Source organism: Pseudophryne corroboree, chromosome 1, assembly GCF_028390025.1.
Source record: "Pseudophryne corroboree isolate aPseCor3 chromosome 1, aPseCor3.hap2, whole genome shotgun sequence".
NCBI lineage: Eukaryota > Metazoa > Chordata > Amphibia > Anura > Myobatrachidae > Pseudophryne > Pseudophryne corroboree.
The window spans coordinates 734,169,329-734,189,650 of NC_086444.1; the positions used below are offsets into that span (position 1 = coordinate 734,169,329).

Here is a 20,322-nt window from a genome sequence, read left to right on the forward strand (position 1 = left end):
TTACACATCACAATCCAGTGTGCAATTTCTCATTAAACTCATGTACAAGGGAGTATATTTATAGTTTCTTCATTTTATTCTGCACGCCCTCCAGAGATAACACATTATTGTATCACTTTTCATATAAGGCCATGGGGGGTCATTCCGAGTTGATCGTAGCTGTGCTAAATTTAGCACAGCTACGATCATCTTCCCCGCATGTCAATCCGCAACCCCCCCCCCCCGCACAAATACAAAAGCATCGCACAGCGGCAGCTCCTGCAGCTGGCCGGGAGTTAATTGTCGCTGCCACTGGCCGCAGCGGCTGCGTGAGACGTCACACCCCCCCCAACGGTAAGGCCACGACTGCGTTGGCCGGACCGCCCCCCCTAAACAGCGACCGCCTCTGTCTCAGAGGCAATCGCTAGGCAACGAAGGCTGCCATGCGCCGGCGCACTGCGGCGCTGGCGCATGCGCAGTTCCGACCCGATCGCTGCACTGTGACAAACTGCAGTGAGCGATCGGGTCGGAATGAATAAGGCCTGATGCAGAGATGGACGGATTTGCACCCAATGTTTTAAATCTGTGCATATCAGAATTGCATGGCGATCCATGCAAATTTGATAGGCATTCCTGGGCAGTGACTGGGTGGGTGGCTTTCACTGGTAGGCGTGTCAGTGTCAGGGACTATTTCGACAGATAGTGCTGCTCTAATATCCGATTGGGCAGCCAATGTCCATTCGATGGTGCGACTTTCAACACACTGCAGTGGGTTAGAGCCACAGTCATTGGGTCTCTCAGAAGGAAGCCCAGTAGCATTAGCATAAATTCCCAGTCGCTGCTGCAACAAAGGTCGCAGCCATAACTGAACCTCCATCCACCTCTGAATCAGGCCAATAGTAGCTACTCAACCACTTGCTTTGGTGATTCTTTTGTCAACAAATGTTGCTTGTTGCAAATATCACTAAGCTACAAATAACCTGACATACAGACTGCCCTTGATAATACTGACACAGTACTATTAGATATAATAGGGATGATGGAGAGTTGAACACAAATCAGTTTTGTTGCTGTATCTTACGGGTGTTCGCACTGCGTATGCTCTGGAGCCGAGTGTGTGCAAGTATGGGTGACCCAGAGTCATACAGAAATCAGTCGTATAGCAGCTGAAGGGATATAACTAGGTGGCAATGTGGCGCTCTCACGTTGACTAAACTTAGTGAGGCCGTGTCCACAGATTTGCTGGCTATGCACAGCTGCATGAACATTCTGTATTAGGAATAGCACTGTGGAAAGTGCGCACTGATAATAATGATGGATATGAAACAAAGAGCACTGATCACAGAGCTACAGGTGAATATGTGCATTTAGCTCCATGTACACAGTGCAGGAACAATTACGGCCAACTTGCTTTCAGCTGTATCAGACTCACTGGCGTATCTCTAATGGCTGCAGGATGTGTGGAACACATGCTCGCTGGGGTCCAGAGAGACCCACACCGCACACCCTGCACCCATAGACGGAGCCCCATGCCTTTGCTGAAGCAGCAGAAATCACAGAGAACATGGCGAATGTGGCCATTATCCTGGAGATTTGCACATGCGCAGTAGAGAAGCTACCAAGAAAATGGCGCAGGTGTAATCTCCCCAGAGTCCTACACATGAGCAGTAGAGGGGGCCCACACGGAACTTGCACATGGGCCCCTTTCCTCTTAGACCAACCCTAATCTGACGTACAAAATTAACAATATATTCTGTGCTGCTGAGTCTTCTTACAGAACAATCTAGTAGTCTGTGCATGGGAATACCCCAGAGCTGTAATATCATGTAGCCCATGTAGACATATGCCCAGGTGAGCTGACCTCATGGGGCAGCATTATGAGGACTGCATACCCCCCAACTGTCCCGATTTTTGTGGGTCAGTCCCGTTTTTGGGGGACTGTCCCGCTGTCTCACCCGTGGGACGCAGTGTCCCGCCGTGGTGGTGGTGGTGGAGGGGGGGGGGGGGCAGCTGGGAGGCTCCTGTCATTGCTGCCCTGCTAATCACTAGACACAGAGGGCATGCCAGCAGCTCACAGAGCACTGGGCATGCCTCCTCAGTGAAGAAAACAGGGGGGGGGGGGGGGGCAGTCCCATAAAGCCAAGCCCCTTTTTTGTAGGCCCTACCCCTTTTTAAAATCCGGTGCGGCTTCGCAGCGCAGATGTCCCTCCTCTGTCAAGAATGTTGAGAGGTATGGGATTGCACTTCGTTTTCATTTTCTTTTTTTTGTTAAGTACTTGATCATTTGTTTCCATCAAAAAGAATGACTGAAGGGCGGGTGGATAGACTGACATGACCAAATACAGTGCTCAATTACTAATTTAGGCCGTATACTCTCATAATGACTAGGGCAGTGTCACAGTCTTCTGTGATCATGCATAAGACACCAGAGATCACAGAGATTGGAGACCAGGTGCCAGATCATTACTTTTACAATCAACTATGTATTCATCCCAAAACTTCACAATGTTTTTAACAGTTAAAAAGCAAAATAACATAAAAGGGTAGTTACCGTCTCCGCCTTTGAACAATATCAATGGGTCTGTTGACTGCACATGGTGACCCATATACATGTCCATTGTATATCTTACGCCCTCCGCAGTCTGTAAGAGCCAGAAACCCACAGTCTGTGGGTAAACTCATATCCACGTCTATGTTCTCAGTGCTGGACAGACCACAAATGTGCAGAGTTCGGTATTGCCTGATACAGCACAGGTCCCTCACAGTCAAAAAGGGCCCATACAAAATACCCTTTAAACCTGCCTTTAAAGCACATTTCCATCATCAGAAGAGATAGTAAAAACAAATAGGGTGAAAGACCTTCCAGCCTTGGCTTGCTTATGCAGTGTACAGCTATGAGATCTTATGCTGGGATAGCCACCGCTCCTAGTACTCCACTCTTGCAATATATAGATCATGTTCTGCAGAATCCGTCCTGTTCATTGTGCATTTAAGTACAACTCTTTTTCGGGTCTTGAACAAACAATAGGACGATAGTATAGACTTAGGCAAAGGAAATATTTTGTCACCTAGATATTTACTAATAAATAACCAATTTAGTTGAACTCCATACTTCCAAAGAAGACATAAATCCCATCTGTACTCATAGAAGCAGCACTGCAGCAGTAACAGATCCAGTAGTGTGTGTATCCTTCAGGTCTATATCTGTATCCGTTACCTTGGTGAACAGGTTCAGGAAGATTTAAAAAAATAAAGTAGGCATGAATTCTAATTGCTAAAAATAGCAGATTTTAGCAGGTGTGTTAGAATGAAAATGCCAAATAGCTTTCATAACAATCCCCAAAAACTATTTCTATCCTTTTTTTGATGCAGAGACGAGATGATCCTTAGAATGCAGGCGTCTGCTACGGGGTTCTGTGTGACAGATGGAAAAGAGTGCAGTAAAGAAATGTCACCAGTGCAGGATACGGAGCTATCTCTCCTCTATAGCAGCTGTGATGTCACTGTCACTGTACTCCGGCCGGGGGGGAGGGGCACGCCTCCCTCATGGCTCTGCAAATATTTCTCTTTAAAGCAGCAGTTCCTCCCCCAAATAGAAATACTTGCAGAAAATAATGCAATACTCCCCCTCCTGACACTGGGGGTAATTCCAAGTTGATCGCAGCAGGAAATTTTTTAGCAATTGGGTAAAACCATGTGCACTGCAGGAGGGGGGGCAGATATAACATTTGCAGAGAGAGTTATATTTGGGTGGTGTCAAAGTCAGAAAAATGTCTCAATGCACGTTGCCATATTTGCACCGCACACTGGTCCGCGCTGCGCGTGCATGCACTCTCCCGTGGATTCGCATACCCGCAATAACGTGCACTCGCAGGCGCGGTATGCGTATTTACGGTAGAGTTTATGTAGTCGTAGCGTGCGACTCATTCGTTACAAATGTTCACAATTAATGTAGTTTATAGATCATGGTCCCTTTGATAGATTCTGAAAGTTTGGTTAAAATACAATGTCCCAGAGCTGAGGAATCCCTCTTTATATCGTACAAAGGGTCTAACAGGAATCATACAGCAGTGTTTGGTACCCATCGGAAGAGTATTTAATTAGCAATATTCCGGTGTTGGTTTGGAGCGTATTAATCGCTCGTGCGAATAGTTATGGACATAAGAAGTTTATGTCCATTTCTATTAATTACACATACTCAGGTATGCGGCGGGAAACCCAGTTTCCCACCCACCTGAGCTGTTGGAAATCGTCACAGCCCACCTGTATGAATCACCCTATGACCTTTTGTTATAATACAGGGCCGAATTCCTTCGGCCAATGGACAATGGGATTGTAGGACCAGGAGATTGCATTGTGTGTGGGGCATAAATAGACAGGCCGACCACATCCAGCTCTCACTCTCTCATCAACGGTTATCTGCTGATAGCCGGGAGCTGGATATCGAGGCGCAGGCGATCATACCCTTTGTGCGTAAGTTTCTCTCCGTTATCATTGTCTTTCTGTGAGCCAATATCTCTCTCTCTCTCTCTCTCTCTCTCTGTTCTGTTCTCTCATATCTCCCCTAGACTAGGCTAGTATTGTATTGTATTAGATAGTATTGTATTGTATTTCATTTAGGTCAGAGTAGTATTGTCCTTTTGTATTTATTGTTTAGTTCTGTGGTTAGGAAGTCTCTGTTATATTGTAGTGTATCATTTGTACTGTTATCCCCTTTTACAAGTATATTAGACATAATACAGTTAATAGGCCTTGGAACCTAAATCAGCATCTGTGTATTTTCTATAGTGATAAGTGTTCACTTGAGCGTCGGTGACGCTCAAGCAGCTTTGTAGATAGTCAGGTTACACAAGGTTGCACTTACACCCTGTACTCACATTAAGGTATTCAGTGTATTTCATTGGTATAAGGTTTTAACATAAAGGTATAGTGTTGTAAGCGTCTGCATCGCTGGTGACCTCCTCGTGGTCTCGAGCGTATGCTACGCTACAGCGAATCATTCCCCTAGACATAACCAATAACGTGTCCTGTGATCACTGGGCCGTGAGCGAACGTGACGCTTGAGCGTCTCGCCTACGGCTGAGCGATCGCTACGCAGATAGCGTACCATTACGGTACTTCTTAAGTAAACAGCGTACAGTGTTCTTAGCTTCATAAAGGGTTGTTTATACGACAAAGGAATTTAGCATTGTCAATTGCGGGCTCGTCCTATACTTCTCACATCTGCACTAGGTAGATCAGCAGACATTATCCCTCCAGCAAAGGGTGGGAGGTTGTCTCACAGTGCTGACGGGATAAGCGTCTGCTTCGCTTAGATAAAGAGTGCTGAAGGAACCCGGTAACCGGAAGTAAGAACAAAACGCTTGTGTCTTTTTAAAACTGTTTATTTTTCTTTTGTCTTGCGTACGCATACATACCTGCATTTCTTTTCACTTGTGTATTTCATTTTTCGTATATCACTATTCCTGTTTGCCAAATTTTATAGTTGATAGAAAGTGCTAAAAAGAGATTTGCTGTTATTTAATAGTAGAGGTAATAGTTAAAGTATAGAACAAACACACGGTTTGTCTGAGATACAAAGCAGTCAGTGTGGATTGCGGTAGATGATCAGGGATCACCTACATTTGATAAATAAATATATTGTGTTACGGTGGATCCTTTGCATTGCATACACGTGTCGCTAACAAAGACTAGCGTACGCAATCCAAAAGGCAGACGCACGCAGCGTACATTACGCAACGTAGCGTCTGGTTACGCAACGTAGCTCAAGTCACGAAAAGTTGAATTAACGCAAAGGCGATAATTAACGCACAGCGGTAGATAACGCGAAGCGGTAAATGACGCAAATCTATTTTTGGAAAATCTGAAATTTAGTTTAACAGATCCTGCTCCTAATTGGTAACACTTTTGGCCTAAAGACAATTTCTGCGCAGAAATAGACATAGAAACAAAGTGTACATGTGTTGAGTGAGTGTGTTTTGTATACAAAAGTTTATATAACTTTAAGGTGGAACCAAAAGGAAAGCCGGGTACTCGTCAAGGGACATACGTGTAAGTGACATATACGGTGGCTAGGGAGGCATCCCTGGTTAAATAATATTTGAGCATTAGAGTATAGCGGACCATAAGGTAACAAGACCAGGAGGTCATAAGGTAACAAGACCAGGAGGTCATAAGGTAACAAGACCAGGAGGTCGTAAGGTAAAAGGTCCGCTATAAAAGTCCAGTGGCACAACGCCTGGGGTGTTGGTGCAGAACCCATATAGGCCATACAAGCTCTGGCTGAAGGAATCGCAGCCGGAAACATAGATTCCATTGATCTTTCAGTACATGACAAGTAGTGCTCGTATACTGAACGATTGGACCGCACGTTATTGTGTGCAGTAGTTAGTAATCTGACCTAATACCATTAGAGTAAAGTGGTCACAAACGCTATCTGTACATTCTGACGTGATTTGTGTAATTTTTTATTTTTGGAAGGGAAGTTCGCTGGTCACTCAGGAACTATCTAACAACCCCAACTTTACTGGAAAGAGTAAGTGTCCTGCGGGTAACCCTCATATGTTCCAGTAAACTAAAGGTTCACAGGGGCCCTAGGTTGGGTCCAGCAGCTCTGGCTACAGTGATTGCAGCACAGGCCAACGTGGGCGAGAAGTAAGTGGGGTACTTGATAAACCACCACCGCCGGCCTGCCCAAGGACATCTTGGTTTGTTTGTAAGGGTTCGCTGAAAGCCTTGATATTCAAGGAGGAATAAGCAACGCCTGCAGATTATGGGGGCCATTTGTTCAGGTAGGGGGCGATCAACCCTGGTTCAGGTTGATTCTGTGAACCGACCAGTTGGGTCGGCACGATATGTAATGTGTGAAAAATATGGAATTCACACCGAATCTTTATGTGATGAATGGGAGAGAATGACTGTACAAGACAGGGACAAGTTCCCAAGAATAGGTAGCTTTAGTCCAGAAGTGTTACAAAATTTAAGGAGGAGGATATGTCTCGTAAAATCAACAAAGAGACGAATTCAACATCATGATTGTTTACAGTTATGGCACCAGGAAGGTGAGATACAGAGAGGTTTGGCTCTGGCGGCAGGATCTGGGGCAGTCAGGAAGTTGATTGCCACAGCTCCTCCTCCACCATACATTGCAGGAGAGAAGTTGATTGCGGAGAGAAACGCACTGGGTTGTAAAACACAAACTCTTAGTAACCCTGTAAATGTTAATGATGTTAACCAAATAACTCATGCAAGTATTAACCCGTGCAAGATGTACCCTGTTTTGAACCTTCCTCAGGAGTGTGACCAAGAAGACGATTCAGCAACAATTTCAGCTCTCTCTCTTGCAGCCACCATAGCAGAGACCACAGTAGGCACAGCGACACCCACGAGATTAGTGAAAGCCCCTAGCGGAGGGATAGGTGAGGTCGTGTCAACGGGTAAGTACGGCACCATGCACTACACTGAAACAATTGTACCACAACAAGCTGTAGAATCTACACAGGAAGAGGCTGTTAGAATTGCTCCTGTAAGGGTAATAGCAGTTCCCAATGGAAAAACAGATGTGTCTGGAGCCACTCCCATAAGGAACATTGCCATGTACACTCCATTTTCCAGAATGGAATTAAGAACAATAGTGTCCGAATTTCCTGACCCCAGAAAGGATTTAGTTGCTAGCCAAAAATACATCAGGGATCTAGGTAACACTGTAGAACCCAACAACAAGGATTGGCAGATACTGCTAAGAGCTTGTTTACCTTCCAATGTTGATGCAACTCAGTTTTTAGCTGATTGTGCATTGGATAAAGATGTACCGCTTACAGACGTGTACAACAAAGATAATGTAAAAAGGATAAATTTACAGCTAAAAGAGTATTTCCCAGCCGTTGTTAAATGGAATAAAATATTTTCCATTAAGCAAAAGGAGTCCGAAACGGCAACAGAATATTTTCACCGGGCACTATTAGAAATGGCAAAGTACACTGGTATAGAAGACATTAAGACCAACCCAAACCATCGGGAAGTAGCAGTATCTGTACTGATGGATGGTTTAAAGGAAACATTAAAGACTAGGGTTCAGACCACGCAACCATGCTGGCGAGGTCTGTCAGTGTCCGGCTTGAGAGAGGCTGCTATTGATCACGACAGAAACATCACTAGGCACAGGGAATCGCAAAGTGATAAGTTGATGTCCGTAAGTATACAGGCGCTGACCACAAGGCAGCCTGCGTATGTACCACCGAATCCTGTGGGTAAGGCAAGTGTAATAACATGTTTTTCTTGTAACAGACCGGGACACTTTGCACGAGAATGTAGAACAAAGAATGTACAAAGGTCTTTTCAACCCCCTAGACAACAACACAACACACGACATTGGGAGCAGGGTCCACAGAGGCGGAGTTTTGAGCCACATACAGGGGAAACAAAAAGATATCCCCCGAACAGAGATTGGCATGCCTCTGGTAGTTCCCAGCTAACTCCCTCACAAGTAGTTGCTGCCAGCGGGATTCAGGGAGGTCAGCATACCCAATAGGGGTGTGGCCATACCTGTAATCTGCACCCAGTTAAGTTGATTGCCAGTCTTGGAAGCGAACCAGAGATTGCAATCAATGTGGCTGGTAAAACTTTAAACTTTCTTGTAGACACAGGGGCGGCCAAGTCAGTGATAAATTCGACAGTGGGCATGAGAACCACTGGTAGGACAATTCCAGCCATGGGAGTAACAGGAGTAGTCCAGCACTACCCTGTTAGCAAACCAGCCGAGATTACAATAGGGCCTTTGCATACCAAGCATTCCTTTTTGCTGGCTGCATCGGCACCAACTAATCTCCTGGGGAGAGACTTACTATGTAAAATGGGTTGCGTCATTTATTGTACCCCTGAAGGTGTATTCTTGGACATTCCTGAGAATCACGCTCAGGAAGTACGAGACATGTTAGACTCCCCATCAAAATTAATGTCACATTCCATTATGACAAATAGGAATCCATCCCAAGTAGAAGAGATGATATCTCAGATACCAGAGTCACTTTGGACAAAAGATGGACAGGACACTGGATTAATGGCAAACGTAGCTCCAGTAGTTGTGCAAGTAAAAGATGGTAGGATAGCTCCAAAAATCCCACAGTATCCTCTGAAGCCAGAGGTGGAGTTAGGAGTTTTTCCCGTAATAGAGCGCTTGCTACAACAGGGCATTCTAGTAAGAACGTCCAGCACCGCAAATAGTCCCATCTTCCCTGTTAAAAAGAGTGGGGGGAGGGGTTACAGGCTAGTGCAGGATCTAAGGGGGATTAACAAAATAGTTGAGAGTCAGTTCCCCGTAGTGCCTAATCCAGCTGTCATCCTAATGCAAATTCCTCCCACTGCCAAATTTTTCACTGTTATTGACCTCTGCTCCGCTTTCTTTTCGGTACCTCTGCACCCTGACAGCCAATATTTGTTTGCATTCACATACAGAGGAGTCCAATACACGTGGACTCGGTTACCCCAAGGTTTCATAGATAGTCCAAGTATATTTTCTCAGGCTTTGCATGATTGTTTACAGTCTTTCCAACCAGACAGTGGATCAGTATTGATACAGTATGTGGACGATTTATTACTGTGTTCAGATTCACTGGAAGCATCTCTGAAGGATACGAAACAGCTCCTGTTTCATCTTTCAGACACAGGTCACAAGGTTTCCAAAGACAAGTTACAATTATGCCAAGCTAAGGTAAAATATTTGGGACACTGTCTAACACAAGGACTGAGACACCTGACCACTGATAGAATCCAAGCCATTAGAGACATGACACTGCCACAAACCCAGCAACAGATCAGGACGTTTTTAGGAATGTGTGGGTATTGCCGTAATTGGATCCCAGGGTTTTCCATATTGGCGCTACCTTTGCAGGAAATGGTCTCTTCAAACAAACCTGATCGGATTTCGCATACAGACGAATCTGAAACAGCATTTGAGAGACTCAAACAGTGCCTAACGCAGGCACCAGCACTAGGTATGCCAGACTATGGGAAACCCTTTGAACTATACGGAACAGAAAGTGCTGGGTGCGCAGCAGGTGTACTAACACAAAAACACGGTGATGCCAGCAGGCCAATTGCATGCTACAGCGCCCAGCTAGATACGGTAGCGCGATCCCTCCCCACATGCTTGCGTAGCGTTGCGGCGATAGCATTGCTAGTAACGAAAAGCGAAGATGTCGTGCTAGGCCACAACCTCACAATCCATACACCGCATGCGGTATCTGCCTTATTGAATTCTGCCCAAACCAGACACGTCTCATCTGCAAGGTTTACAAGATGGGAATTGGCATTAATGGCCCCCGTAAACATCACCATAAGGAGATGCAGCGCATTAAATCCTGCAACATTTCTCCCAGGTGTGCCTGGTCAGACACAAAGGGTGGAAGGTGAGAGTGATGGGGAAGGAGGATTTAATGCAAAGGAAGACACACATGATTGTATGGAATATTTGACCCAAAATTTTACCGCAAGGCCTGACATCAGTGACAATCCACTGAAAGATGCAGAACTCACGTTCTACACGGACGGTAGTTGTCACAGACAGTCAGACTCGGGAGACTTGTGTACTGGATACGCAGTCGTAGATGACCAAGACACCATAGAAGCGGAACCGCTAGGCCCACCTCACTCAGCCCAGGTTGCTGAACTGGTCGCCCTAACCAGAGCATGTGAATTGGCTAAGGGTAAGTCAGCCAATATCTACACCGATTCCAGATACGCGTTCGGGGTAGTCCATGATTTCGGAGCCCTATGGCGGCTCAGAAATTTCATGACGGCAGCTGGTACACCGATAGCGCATGCAGCTCACATAAAAAGGCTTCTAACAGCGATACAGGAACCCGACAGAGTGGCTGTTATCAAATGTAAAGCACATACATATAGCCAAGACCCAGTATCCCTTGGTAACAGCCGAGCAGACGAAGCTGCAAAGCTTGCAGCTGCTACCCCCACACGGACAAACACCACACAGTTGATGGTATTTAATACCATCAACACACAGAAGTTGTGTGAGATGCAGAATCTGTGTTCCACACAGGAAAGAGCAGTCTGGAAGGCAAAGGGATATGGCCAGGAGTCCTCAGGGCTCTGGACGGATGGACATGGTAAACCAGTGGCCCCCAGGGCATACCTTCCATGTCTGGCTGAAGCAGCTCACGGGCTGACTCATCTAGGCAAGGAGGGGATGTGCAAATTGGTAAGAGCATACTGGTGCGCCCCAGGATTCTCCTCTCATGCGAGTAAAAGAGCAATGTCATGCCTTACCTGTCTGAGAAAGAATATTGGAAAAGCAATACCTACAGAACCATCCCATATCCCACCTGCCGGCGGCCCTTTCCAGGTAATACAAATTGACTTCATTCAATTACCCCCATGTCGAAATTTGAAATATGTACTTGTCTGTATAGATGTTTTCTCGAATTGGGTCGAGGCTTTTCCAGCAGCTACAAATACCGCTATGTTTACAGCTAAGAAAATTGTGCAGGAATTTGTATGTAGATATGGTATCCCTAGAATCATTGAAAGTGATAGGGGTACCCATTTTACAGGTGATGTCTTTCAAGGAATGTGTAAATTGATGGGTATTGATAGCAAGCTGCACACTCCGTACCGTCCACAGGCGAGTGCGAAGGTCGAAAGAGTGAACAGCACTATTAAAAATAAATTGAGTAAAGTAATGGCAGAGACAGGATTGACGTGGCCAGAAGCTTTACCCATTGTTTTGTATAGCATCAGAACCACTCCCAGGTCCCCTCTTAATCTGTCTCCTTTTGAAATCTTGTTTGGTCGACAACCGCATGTCATGATTAACCCTCAGGATGATTTGAAATGTAACAATGAAGTAACTGTAAAGTACTTGATTAACATGAGTAAACAGTTGAGGAATCAAAATGATAATCTGAAGTTGGTGATTCCTGATTTACCAGATAGTAATTGTCATGACATTGAACCTGGGGATTATGTAATGATACGAAATTTTCTACGCTCAGGTTGTCTTATTGATAGATGGGAAGGACCATACCAGGTCTTATTGACTAGCACCACAGCATTGAAGGTTGCTGAGAGAGAGACTTGGGTCCATTCATCCCACTGCAAAAAGGTTGCTGATCCAGAGAAGTCCCGTGATAAGGAACAGACGGTAGAGGTTGTATCACTGGAGTGTCTGTTCCAGGAGGACTGAGGCGGCACCTGAGCCTTGAAGACCGAAAGCAGTTGTCGACTCCCTTCTCCCTTTTATTGTTTTTCTCCACTTCCCAGCCCCTCTCCCTTAAAATTTCTTTTTCCCCCTCCTCATTCTTCTCTATTTCCTCCTCAAAGATGGACTTGCCCCAAGAGACTGTGATCCGGATTTTGATGTTAACCATGATGTTGACCAGAGCAGTCTGTTCCGGCGAGAGTACCATAGAGGTCGAAAGAGGTTCTGGAATGGGTTCCGATTATGATGATGGAGGCGTAGTTTTCCAAGATCAACCAAACCAACAAGCAAAGGCGAGTATCAGAAAACGATCCGATAGAAGAAATTGTGATGGATTGTTACCTGAAGAAAATTGTATCTGCAGGCTCTGTGATAATCTGGTTGAAGATGGATGCATAAAGAAATGCCAATCTAGTTTTAATATCCATATAGACCGGCATCCATTGAGTGACTATCACTCCTTAGTGGGTAACGTGTTAAACCAAACAGATTGTTGGGTATGCTCTCAAGTACCTCAGGGTCACAGCAAATCAGGGCTAGTACCATTTCCTTTAACGTTAGGGGAGGTACTTGAGCTAAGTGGTGGGAGACCGGTGGACCGGAGGTTTAATATCTCCAGCCCTCCTAGTTTGAAGCTCCACCAATACCATGTGGATAGGTCCCTCTTATGTTTTAACATCTCCAATCCCAGAAAACCGGGAAATTGGGAAGTGTCATGGAGCAACCTTACCATGACCTTTTCACACAGAGCAGATAGAATGCCTACAGATACAGAGCTCGTACGCCACATAGCCAGTAGAGGAAAATCTTTCCGGTATCGATATACCTTAGGGAATAGGATTACTAGAGTTGGAGAGGTATCACCAGGATACTGTGCACATATCGTACAAACCGATGCGTGCATTAGGCAGTTGGAAGAATTAGGGTCAGGAGATTTCACCTGGAAGGTTTGTAACATGGTCATGTCCTTCTCCGTCCCTTATGTTCTCCCCGATGATGCATATTTCATATGCGGGAGAAAGGCGTACAAGTGGCTTGCCCCAAACTCTGAAGGATTGTGTTATATTGGAAAAGTATTGCCTGAAGTGATGACTGTTACACATGACAAAATGAAGGACATACACCGTGGTGCCCAAGCTCCTTATACTCACACTCACTACGAGCACCGGGTTAAAAGACAACTGTCAGAAAGGTTAGAGCATCCGGCCTCTGATCTTATCCATGAATCCACCGGGATTCAGGTTCTGGTAGCGTTAGATTTCACTCGCACCGCTCGAGGTGTGATGAATTATAAATACATTTCCGCACTCGCCAATTTGTTAGATAATATCACTGAAATGTATGATGACACGTTTAGATACACTGGAAGAGAACTTCAAGCTTACAAAACAGAACTAGTTCAGCATAGGATGGTTCTTAATTATCTTACAGCAGTAACAGGCGGATATTGTGTTACATTGGCAACACAGTACGGCATAAAGTGTTGCACGTATATCACAAATAGCACCGAGGATCCGGTAGAGGTCATAGACCAAAAGATGGACGATATTCTCCAATTGAAGTGGGAATTTCGTCGAAAACACAATCTCACCCTTGCTGCTGTAGGTAATGAGCTGACTGGTTGGGTGTCATGGTTGAACCCGCGAAATTGGTTCTCCGGTTTGGGAGACTGGGCTCAAGGAGTCATAATGGATGTTGGAAAGTTTCTACTATGTATCTTGGGTGTCGTTATATCGATTGGATTGATATTTAGATGCGGGCAGGCTTTAATGAGGTGCAAACAAAGTACAAAAGTGATGAGCTTGAGGAGTGAGGAAACTGTAATTAACCTGGATTTGATTTATGACCCAATGATAGAAACCAGAATGTGATGAAAATGCGATTATACGGTCCGTTTCTTTCACCTGTTTTTCTGCTTTTCTCCAAGATACAAAGACCCCCTTGGACGAGGAAGCTGACGAGACGAGATGTATACAGACAACAGACAAGCACCAAAGAAGAAGATTTGACAACTTTAAATATGGACACTTGATGAACTTTGCCATGGATCCCCAGTTTCCCTAGTATCTTTAAACTCACGCTAGCCCAACATTTTTGTAAATCTGATGGCTCAGACAAAGCTATTTGCTCATGCCTAAGGAGCAATACAGCGCAAAGAAGACGACTCTCAACAGATACCGAAAACAACTTCGACGACAGATGTACATTTCCCTGACATAGAATATCATTGCATTTTTCGTAAGTGTTCTTTATCTTCATCTCTACAACCCTCAGGTAACGACACACATAGACGATAGGGAACACAGGCACAGATATCAGCAACCACATACCTCCCCCATTCATGTATCATCAACTAAAATGTGCATCCCCATTTTGTTACAACCATAGCCGAAAAGAGCTCGGTAAAGTTTGACAGCCCATCCACAGACCTGTACCACAGGATAAGAAGGAATTCAAATGTATACTTCGCAATACCTCGAAGCTTGATTTACCACACGTACGGCACGATGATACATGACCCCCCAAACATGGATTCATACACACATGCTTCTGCTATCTCACTAGGTCATACCCTCTTCACACCTTCTCCTCTCTCCTCCCCTACCCAACCATGGAAATCAATTAACCCCTGACTTACATTTTTCTCCTTAAATGTTTTGTGGCAGTTATTATTGACTGCCAAAGGGTGGACTGTCAAAGTCAGAAAAATGTCTCAATGCACGTTGCCATATTTGCACCGCACACTGGTCCGCGCTGCGCGTGCATGCGCTCTCCCGTGGATTCGCATACCCGCAATAACGTGCACTCGCAGGCGCGGTATGCGTATTTACGGTAGAGTTTATGTAGTCGTAGCGTGCGACTCATTCGTTACAAATGTTCACAATTAATGTAGTTTATAGATCATGGTCCCTTTGATAGATTCTGAAAGTTTGGTTAAAATACAATGTCCCAGAGCTGAGGAATCCCTCTTTATATCGTACAAAGGGTCTAACAGGAATCATACAGCAGTGTTTGGTACCCATCGGAAGAGTATTTAATTAGCAATATTCCGGTGTTGGTTTGGAGCGTATTAATCGCTCGTGCGAATAGTTATGGACATAAGAAGTTTATGTCCATTTCTATTAATTACACATACTCAGGTATGCGGCGGGAAACCCAGTTTCCCACCCACCTGAGCTGTTGGAAATCGTCACAGCCCACCTGTATGAATCACCCTATGACCTTTTGTTATAATACAGGGCCGAATTCCTTCGGCCAATGGACAATGGGATTGTAGGACCAGGAGATTGCATTGTGTGTGGGGCATAAATAGACAGGCCGACCACATCCAGCTCTCACTCTCTCATCAACGGTTATCTGCTGATAGCCGGGAGCTGGATATCGAGGCGCAGGCGATCATACCCTTTGTGCGTAAGTTTCTCTCCGTTATCATTGTCTTTCTGTGAGCCAATATCTCTCTCTCTCTCTCTCTCTCTGTTCTGTTCTCTCATATCTCCCCTAGACTAGGCTAGTATTGTATTGTATTAGATAGTATTGTATTGTATTTCATTTAGGTCAGAGTAGTATTGTCCTTTTGTATTTATTGTTTAGTTCTGTGGTTAGGAAGTCTCTGTTATATTGTAGTGTATCATTTGTACTGTTATCCCCTTTTACAAGTATATTAGACATAATACAGTTAATAGGCCTTGGAACCTAAATCAGCATCTGTGTATTTTCTATAGTGATAAGTGTTCACTTGAGCGTCGGTGACGCTCAAGCAGCTTTGTAGATAGTCAGGTTACACAAGGTTGCACTTACACCCTGTACTCACATTAAGGTATTCAGTGTATTTCATTGGTATAAGGTTTTAACATAAAGGTATAGTGTTGTAAGCGTCTGCATCGCTGGTGACCTCCTCGTGGTCTCGAGCGTATGCTACGCTACAGCGAATCATTCCCCTAGACATAACCAATAACGTGTCCTGTGATCACTGGGCCGTGAGCGAACGTGACGCTTGAGCGTCTCGCCTACGGCTGAGCGATCGCTACGCAGATAGCGTACCATTACGGTACTTCTTAAGTAAACAGCGTACAGTGTTCTTAGCTTCATAAAGGGTTGTTTATACGACAAAGGAATTTAGCATTGTCAGTGGGTTATTTTGTTTCTGTGCAGTGTAAATACTGGCTGCTTTATTTTTACACTGCAATTTAGATTGCAGATTGAACACACCACACCCAAATCTGGTGGTCATTCCGAGTTGTTCGCTCGGTAATTTTCTTCGCATCGCAGCGATTTTCCGCTAACTGCGCATGCGCAATGTTCGCACTGCGACTGCGCCAAGTAAATTTGCTATGCAGTTAGGTATTTTACTCACGGCATTACGAGGTTTTTTCTTCGTTCTGGTGATCGTAATGTGATTGACAGGAAGTGGGTGTTTCTGGGCGGAAACTGGACGTTTTATGGGAGTGTGTGAAAAAACGCTACCGTTTCTGGGAAAAACGCGGGAGTGGCTGGAGAAATGGAGGAGTGTCTGGGCGAACGCTGGGTGTGTTTGTGACGTCAAACCAGGAACGAAACTGACTGAACTGATCGCAGATGCCGAGTAAGTGTGGAGCTACTCAGAAACTGCTAAGAAGTGTCTATTCGCAATTCTGCTAATCTTTCGTTCGCAATTTCGATAAGCTAAGATTCACTCCCAGTAGGCGGCGGCTTAGCGTGTGCAAAGCTGCTAAAAGCAGCTTGCGAGCGAACAACTCGGAATGACCACTTCTATCTCTCTCTGCACATGTTATATCTGCCCCCCCCTGCACTGCACATGGTTTTGGCCAACTGCTAAAAAATTTCCTGCTGCGATCAACTTGGAATTACCCCCACTAAGTACTGCATCAGTCAGACTTAGTGTACTGTACCACCAGGCACTTTCGCACAGGTTTCACTGGAGATTTTAGACAATGTACTAAATATTTCCTGCAATCCAACAGACTCATTATTATTTGCTTAAGTACATAAATAAACATACAAATATTAGAGATGTGCGGCTGGAACTTTTCGTGTTTTGTGTTTGGTTCTAATTCCACTTTCGTGTTTTGGTTTTGGCTTGGTCTTGCCAAAACCACCCTTTCGTGTTTTGGTTGCGGTTTTGGTTTTGTATCTGGATGATTTTTGAAAACAAACAAACAAACAAACAAACATAAAAACAGCTAAAATCACAGAATTTGGGGGTAATTTTGCTCCTACGGTATTATCAATCTCAATAACATTCATTTCCACTAATTTACAGTCTATTCTGAACACCTCACCCCTCACAATATTGTTTTTAGGCCTAAAAGTTGCACCGAGGTGGCTGTATGACTAAGCTAAGCGACACAGGTGTGCGGCACAAACACCTGGCCCATCTAGGAGTGGCACTGCAGTTGCAGACAAGATGGCACTATTCAAAAACTAGGCCCCAAACAGCACATGATGCAAAGAAGAAAAAGAGGTGCAATTAGGTAGCTGGATGGCCAAGCTAAGTGACACAAATGTGTGGCACAAACACCTGGCCCATCTAGGAGTGGCTCTGCAGTGGCAGACAGGATGGCACTTAAAAAAACTAGTCTCCAAACAGCACATGATGCAAAGAAGAAAAAGAGGTGCAAGATGGAATTGTCCTTGGGCCCTCCCACTTACCCTTATGTTGTATAAACAGGACATGCACACTTTAACAAACCATTCATTTCAGCAACAGGGTCTGCCACACGACTGTGGCTGAAATGACTGGTTTGTTTGGGCCCCCACCAAAAAAGAAGCAATCAATCTCTCCTTGCACAAACTGGCTCTACAGAGGCAAGATGTCGACCTCATCCGATTCCTCCGATTCCTCACCCCTTTCACTGTGTACATTCTCCTTCTCACAGAGTATTAATTCGTCCCCACTGGAATCCACCATCACAGGTCCCTGTGTACTTTCTGGAGGCAATTGCTGGTAAAGGTCTTCCCGGAGGAGTTTATAATTCATTTTGATGAACATCATCTTCTCCACATTTAGTGGAAATAACCTCCTATGCCGATCGCTGATAGGGTTACCGGCTGCACTAAACACTCTTTCGGAGTACACACTGGAGGGGGGGGGGGGGCAACTTAGGTAAAATAAAGCCAGTTTGTGCAAGGGCATCCAAATTGCCTCTTTTTCCTGCCAGTATACATACGGACTGTCTGACATGCCTACTTGGATGCTGTCACTCATATAATCCTCCACCATTCTTTCAATGGTGGCAGAATCATATGCAGTGACGGTATCCGGACTCCAGGTCGACAACAAAAAGGTTGACACACCTTAGGTCGACACCAATTGGTTGACACACCTTAGGTCGACATGGGCAAAAGGTCGACAGGAACAAGGTCGACATGGAAAAGGTCGACATGAGTTTTTCACAATTTTTTTTCTTTTTGGGAACCTTTTCATACTTAACGATCCACGTGGACTACGATTGGAACGGTAATCTGTGCCGAGCGAAGCGGAGCGGAGCGAAGGCACCATGCCCGAAGCATGGCGAGCGGATGCGGTGCACTAATTGGGGTTCCCGGTCACTCTACGAAGAAAACGACACAAAAAAACCATAAAAAATTAATGTAGACCTTTTTCCATGTCGACCTTGTTCCTGTCGACCTATTGTCCATGTCGACCCTTTGTCCATGTCGACCTAAGGTGTGTCGACCAATTGGCGTCGACCTAAGGTGTGTCGACCTTGTTGTTGTCAACCTGGAGTCCCAGACCCGCAGTGACAGTAGACATATCAGTAATCGTTGGCAGGTCCTTCAGTCTGGACCAGATGTCAGCTTTCACTCCTGACTGCCCTGCATCACCACCAGCGGGTGGGCTAGGAAATCGTATCCTTTTCCTTGCAGCCCCAGTGGCGGGAGAAATTCAAGGACGAGCTGTTGATGGGCCACGTTCCGCTTGAGTTGACAATTTACTAACCAGCAGGTCTTTGCACCTCTGCACACTTGTGTCTGCTGGAAAGAGAGTTAAAACGTAAGCTTTAAACCTAGAATCGAGCACGGTGGCCAAAATGTAGTGCTCTGATTTCAACAGATTGACCACCCTTGAATCCTGGCAAAGTGAATGAAGGGCTCCATCCACAAGTCCCACATACTTTGCGGAATCGCTCCGTCTTAGCTCCTCCTTCAATTTCTCCAGCTGCTTCTGCAAAAGCCTGTAGAGGGGAATGACCTGACTCAAGCTGGCAGTGTCTGAACTGACTTCACGTGTGGCAAGTTCGAAGGGTATCCGGACTCCAGGTCGACAGCACAAATGTCGACACACCTTAGGTCGACGCCAATTGGTCGACACACCTTAGGTCGACCTGGACAAAAGGTCGACATGGGCAAAAGGTCGACAGGAACAAGGTCTACATGAAAAAAAGTCGACATGAGTTTTTCACGATTTTTTTCTTTTTTTGAACCTTTTCATACTTAACGATCCACGTGGACTACGATTGGAACGGTAAAGTGTGCCGAGCGAAGCGGTAGCGTAGCGAAGGCACCATGCCCGAAGCATGGCGAGCGAAGCGGTGCACTAATTGGGGTTCCCGGTCACTCTACAAAGAAAACGACACCAAAAAAACATAAAAAACTCATGTCAACCTTTTTCCATGTCGACCTTGTTCCTGTCGACCTTTTGTCCATGTCGACATTTTGTCCATGTCGACCTAAGGTGTGTAGACCAATTGGCGTCGACCTAAGATGCGTCGACCTTTGTGCTGTCGACCCTCAGTCCCAGACCCCTTCGAAGGGTTGGAGAACCTTGCACAAGACGGAAATCATTCTCCACTGCGCTTGACTCAGGTGCATTACCCCTCCTTTGCCTATATCGTAGGTGGATGTAGAGGGTTGAATGGCCTTTGCTGCTCCTCCATCCTCTGAAGCATATAGAGTGTTGAATTACACCTCGTTACCCCCTCTTGCTTCAGTTGATGGCAGGGAAGGTTCAGGAATGGTTGCTGGCGCTCCAGTCTTCGGCACGCAGTGGCAGAATGCCGAAAGTGGCCCGCAAATTTTACGGGCCACCGACAGCATCTCCTGCACACCCCTGTCATTTTTCAAAAAATTCTGCACCACCAAATTAATTGTATGTGCAAAACATGGGACATGCTGGAATTTGCCCAGAT

The 20,322-nt window shown here is 45.4% G+C and overlaps 1 protein-coding gene across 3 annotated transcripts in view; it reads right to left on the bottom strand.

Annotated features, from left to right (window-relative positions):
* PDE4C (phosphodiesterase 4C) overlaps positions 1-20,322 on the bottom strand; it is a 652,343-nt gene that overhangs the window by 233,377 nt on the left and 398,644 nt on the right. The window contains exon 1 of one of the 3 annotated variants that reach the window (XM_063916154.1): positions 2,531-3,481. The exons of the other annotated variants lie outside the window; for them this stretch is intronic. Coding sequence (XP_063772224.1) covers positions 2,531-2,661 — 131 coding nt within the window. The 5' untranslated portion in view covers positions 2,662-3,481. Of the gene's footprint in view, positions 1-2,530; positions 3,482-20,322 lie in introns of those variants that run through there. 3 annotated transcript variants of the gene reach the window in all.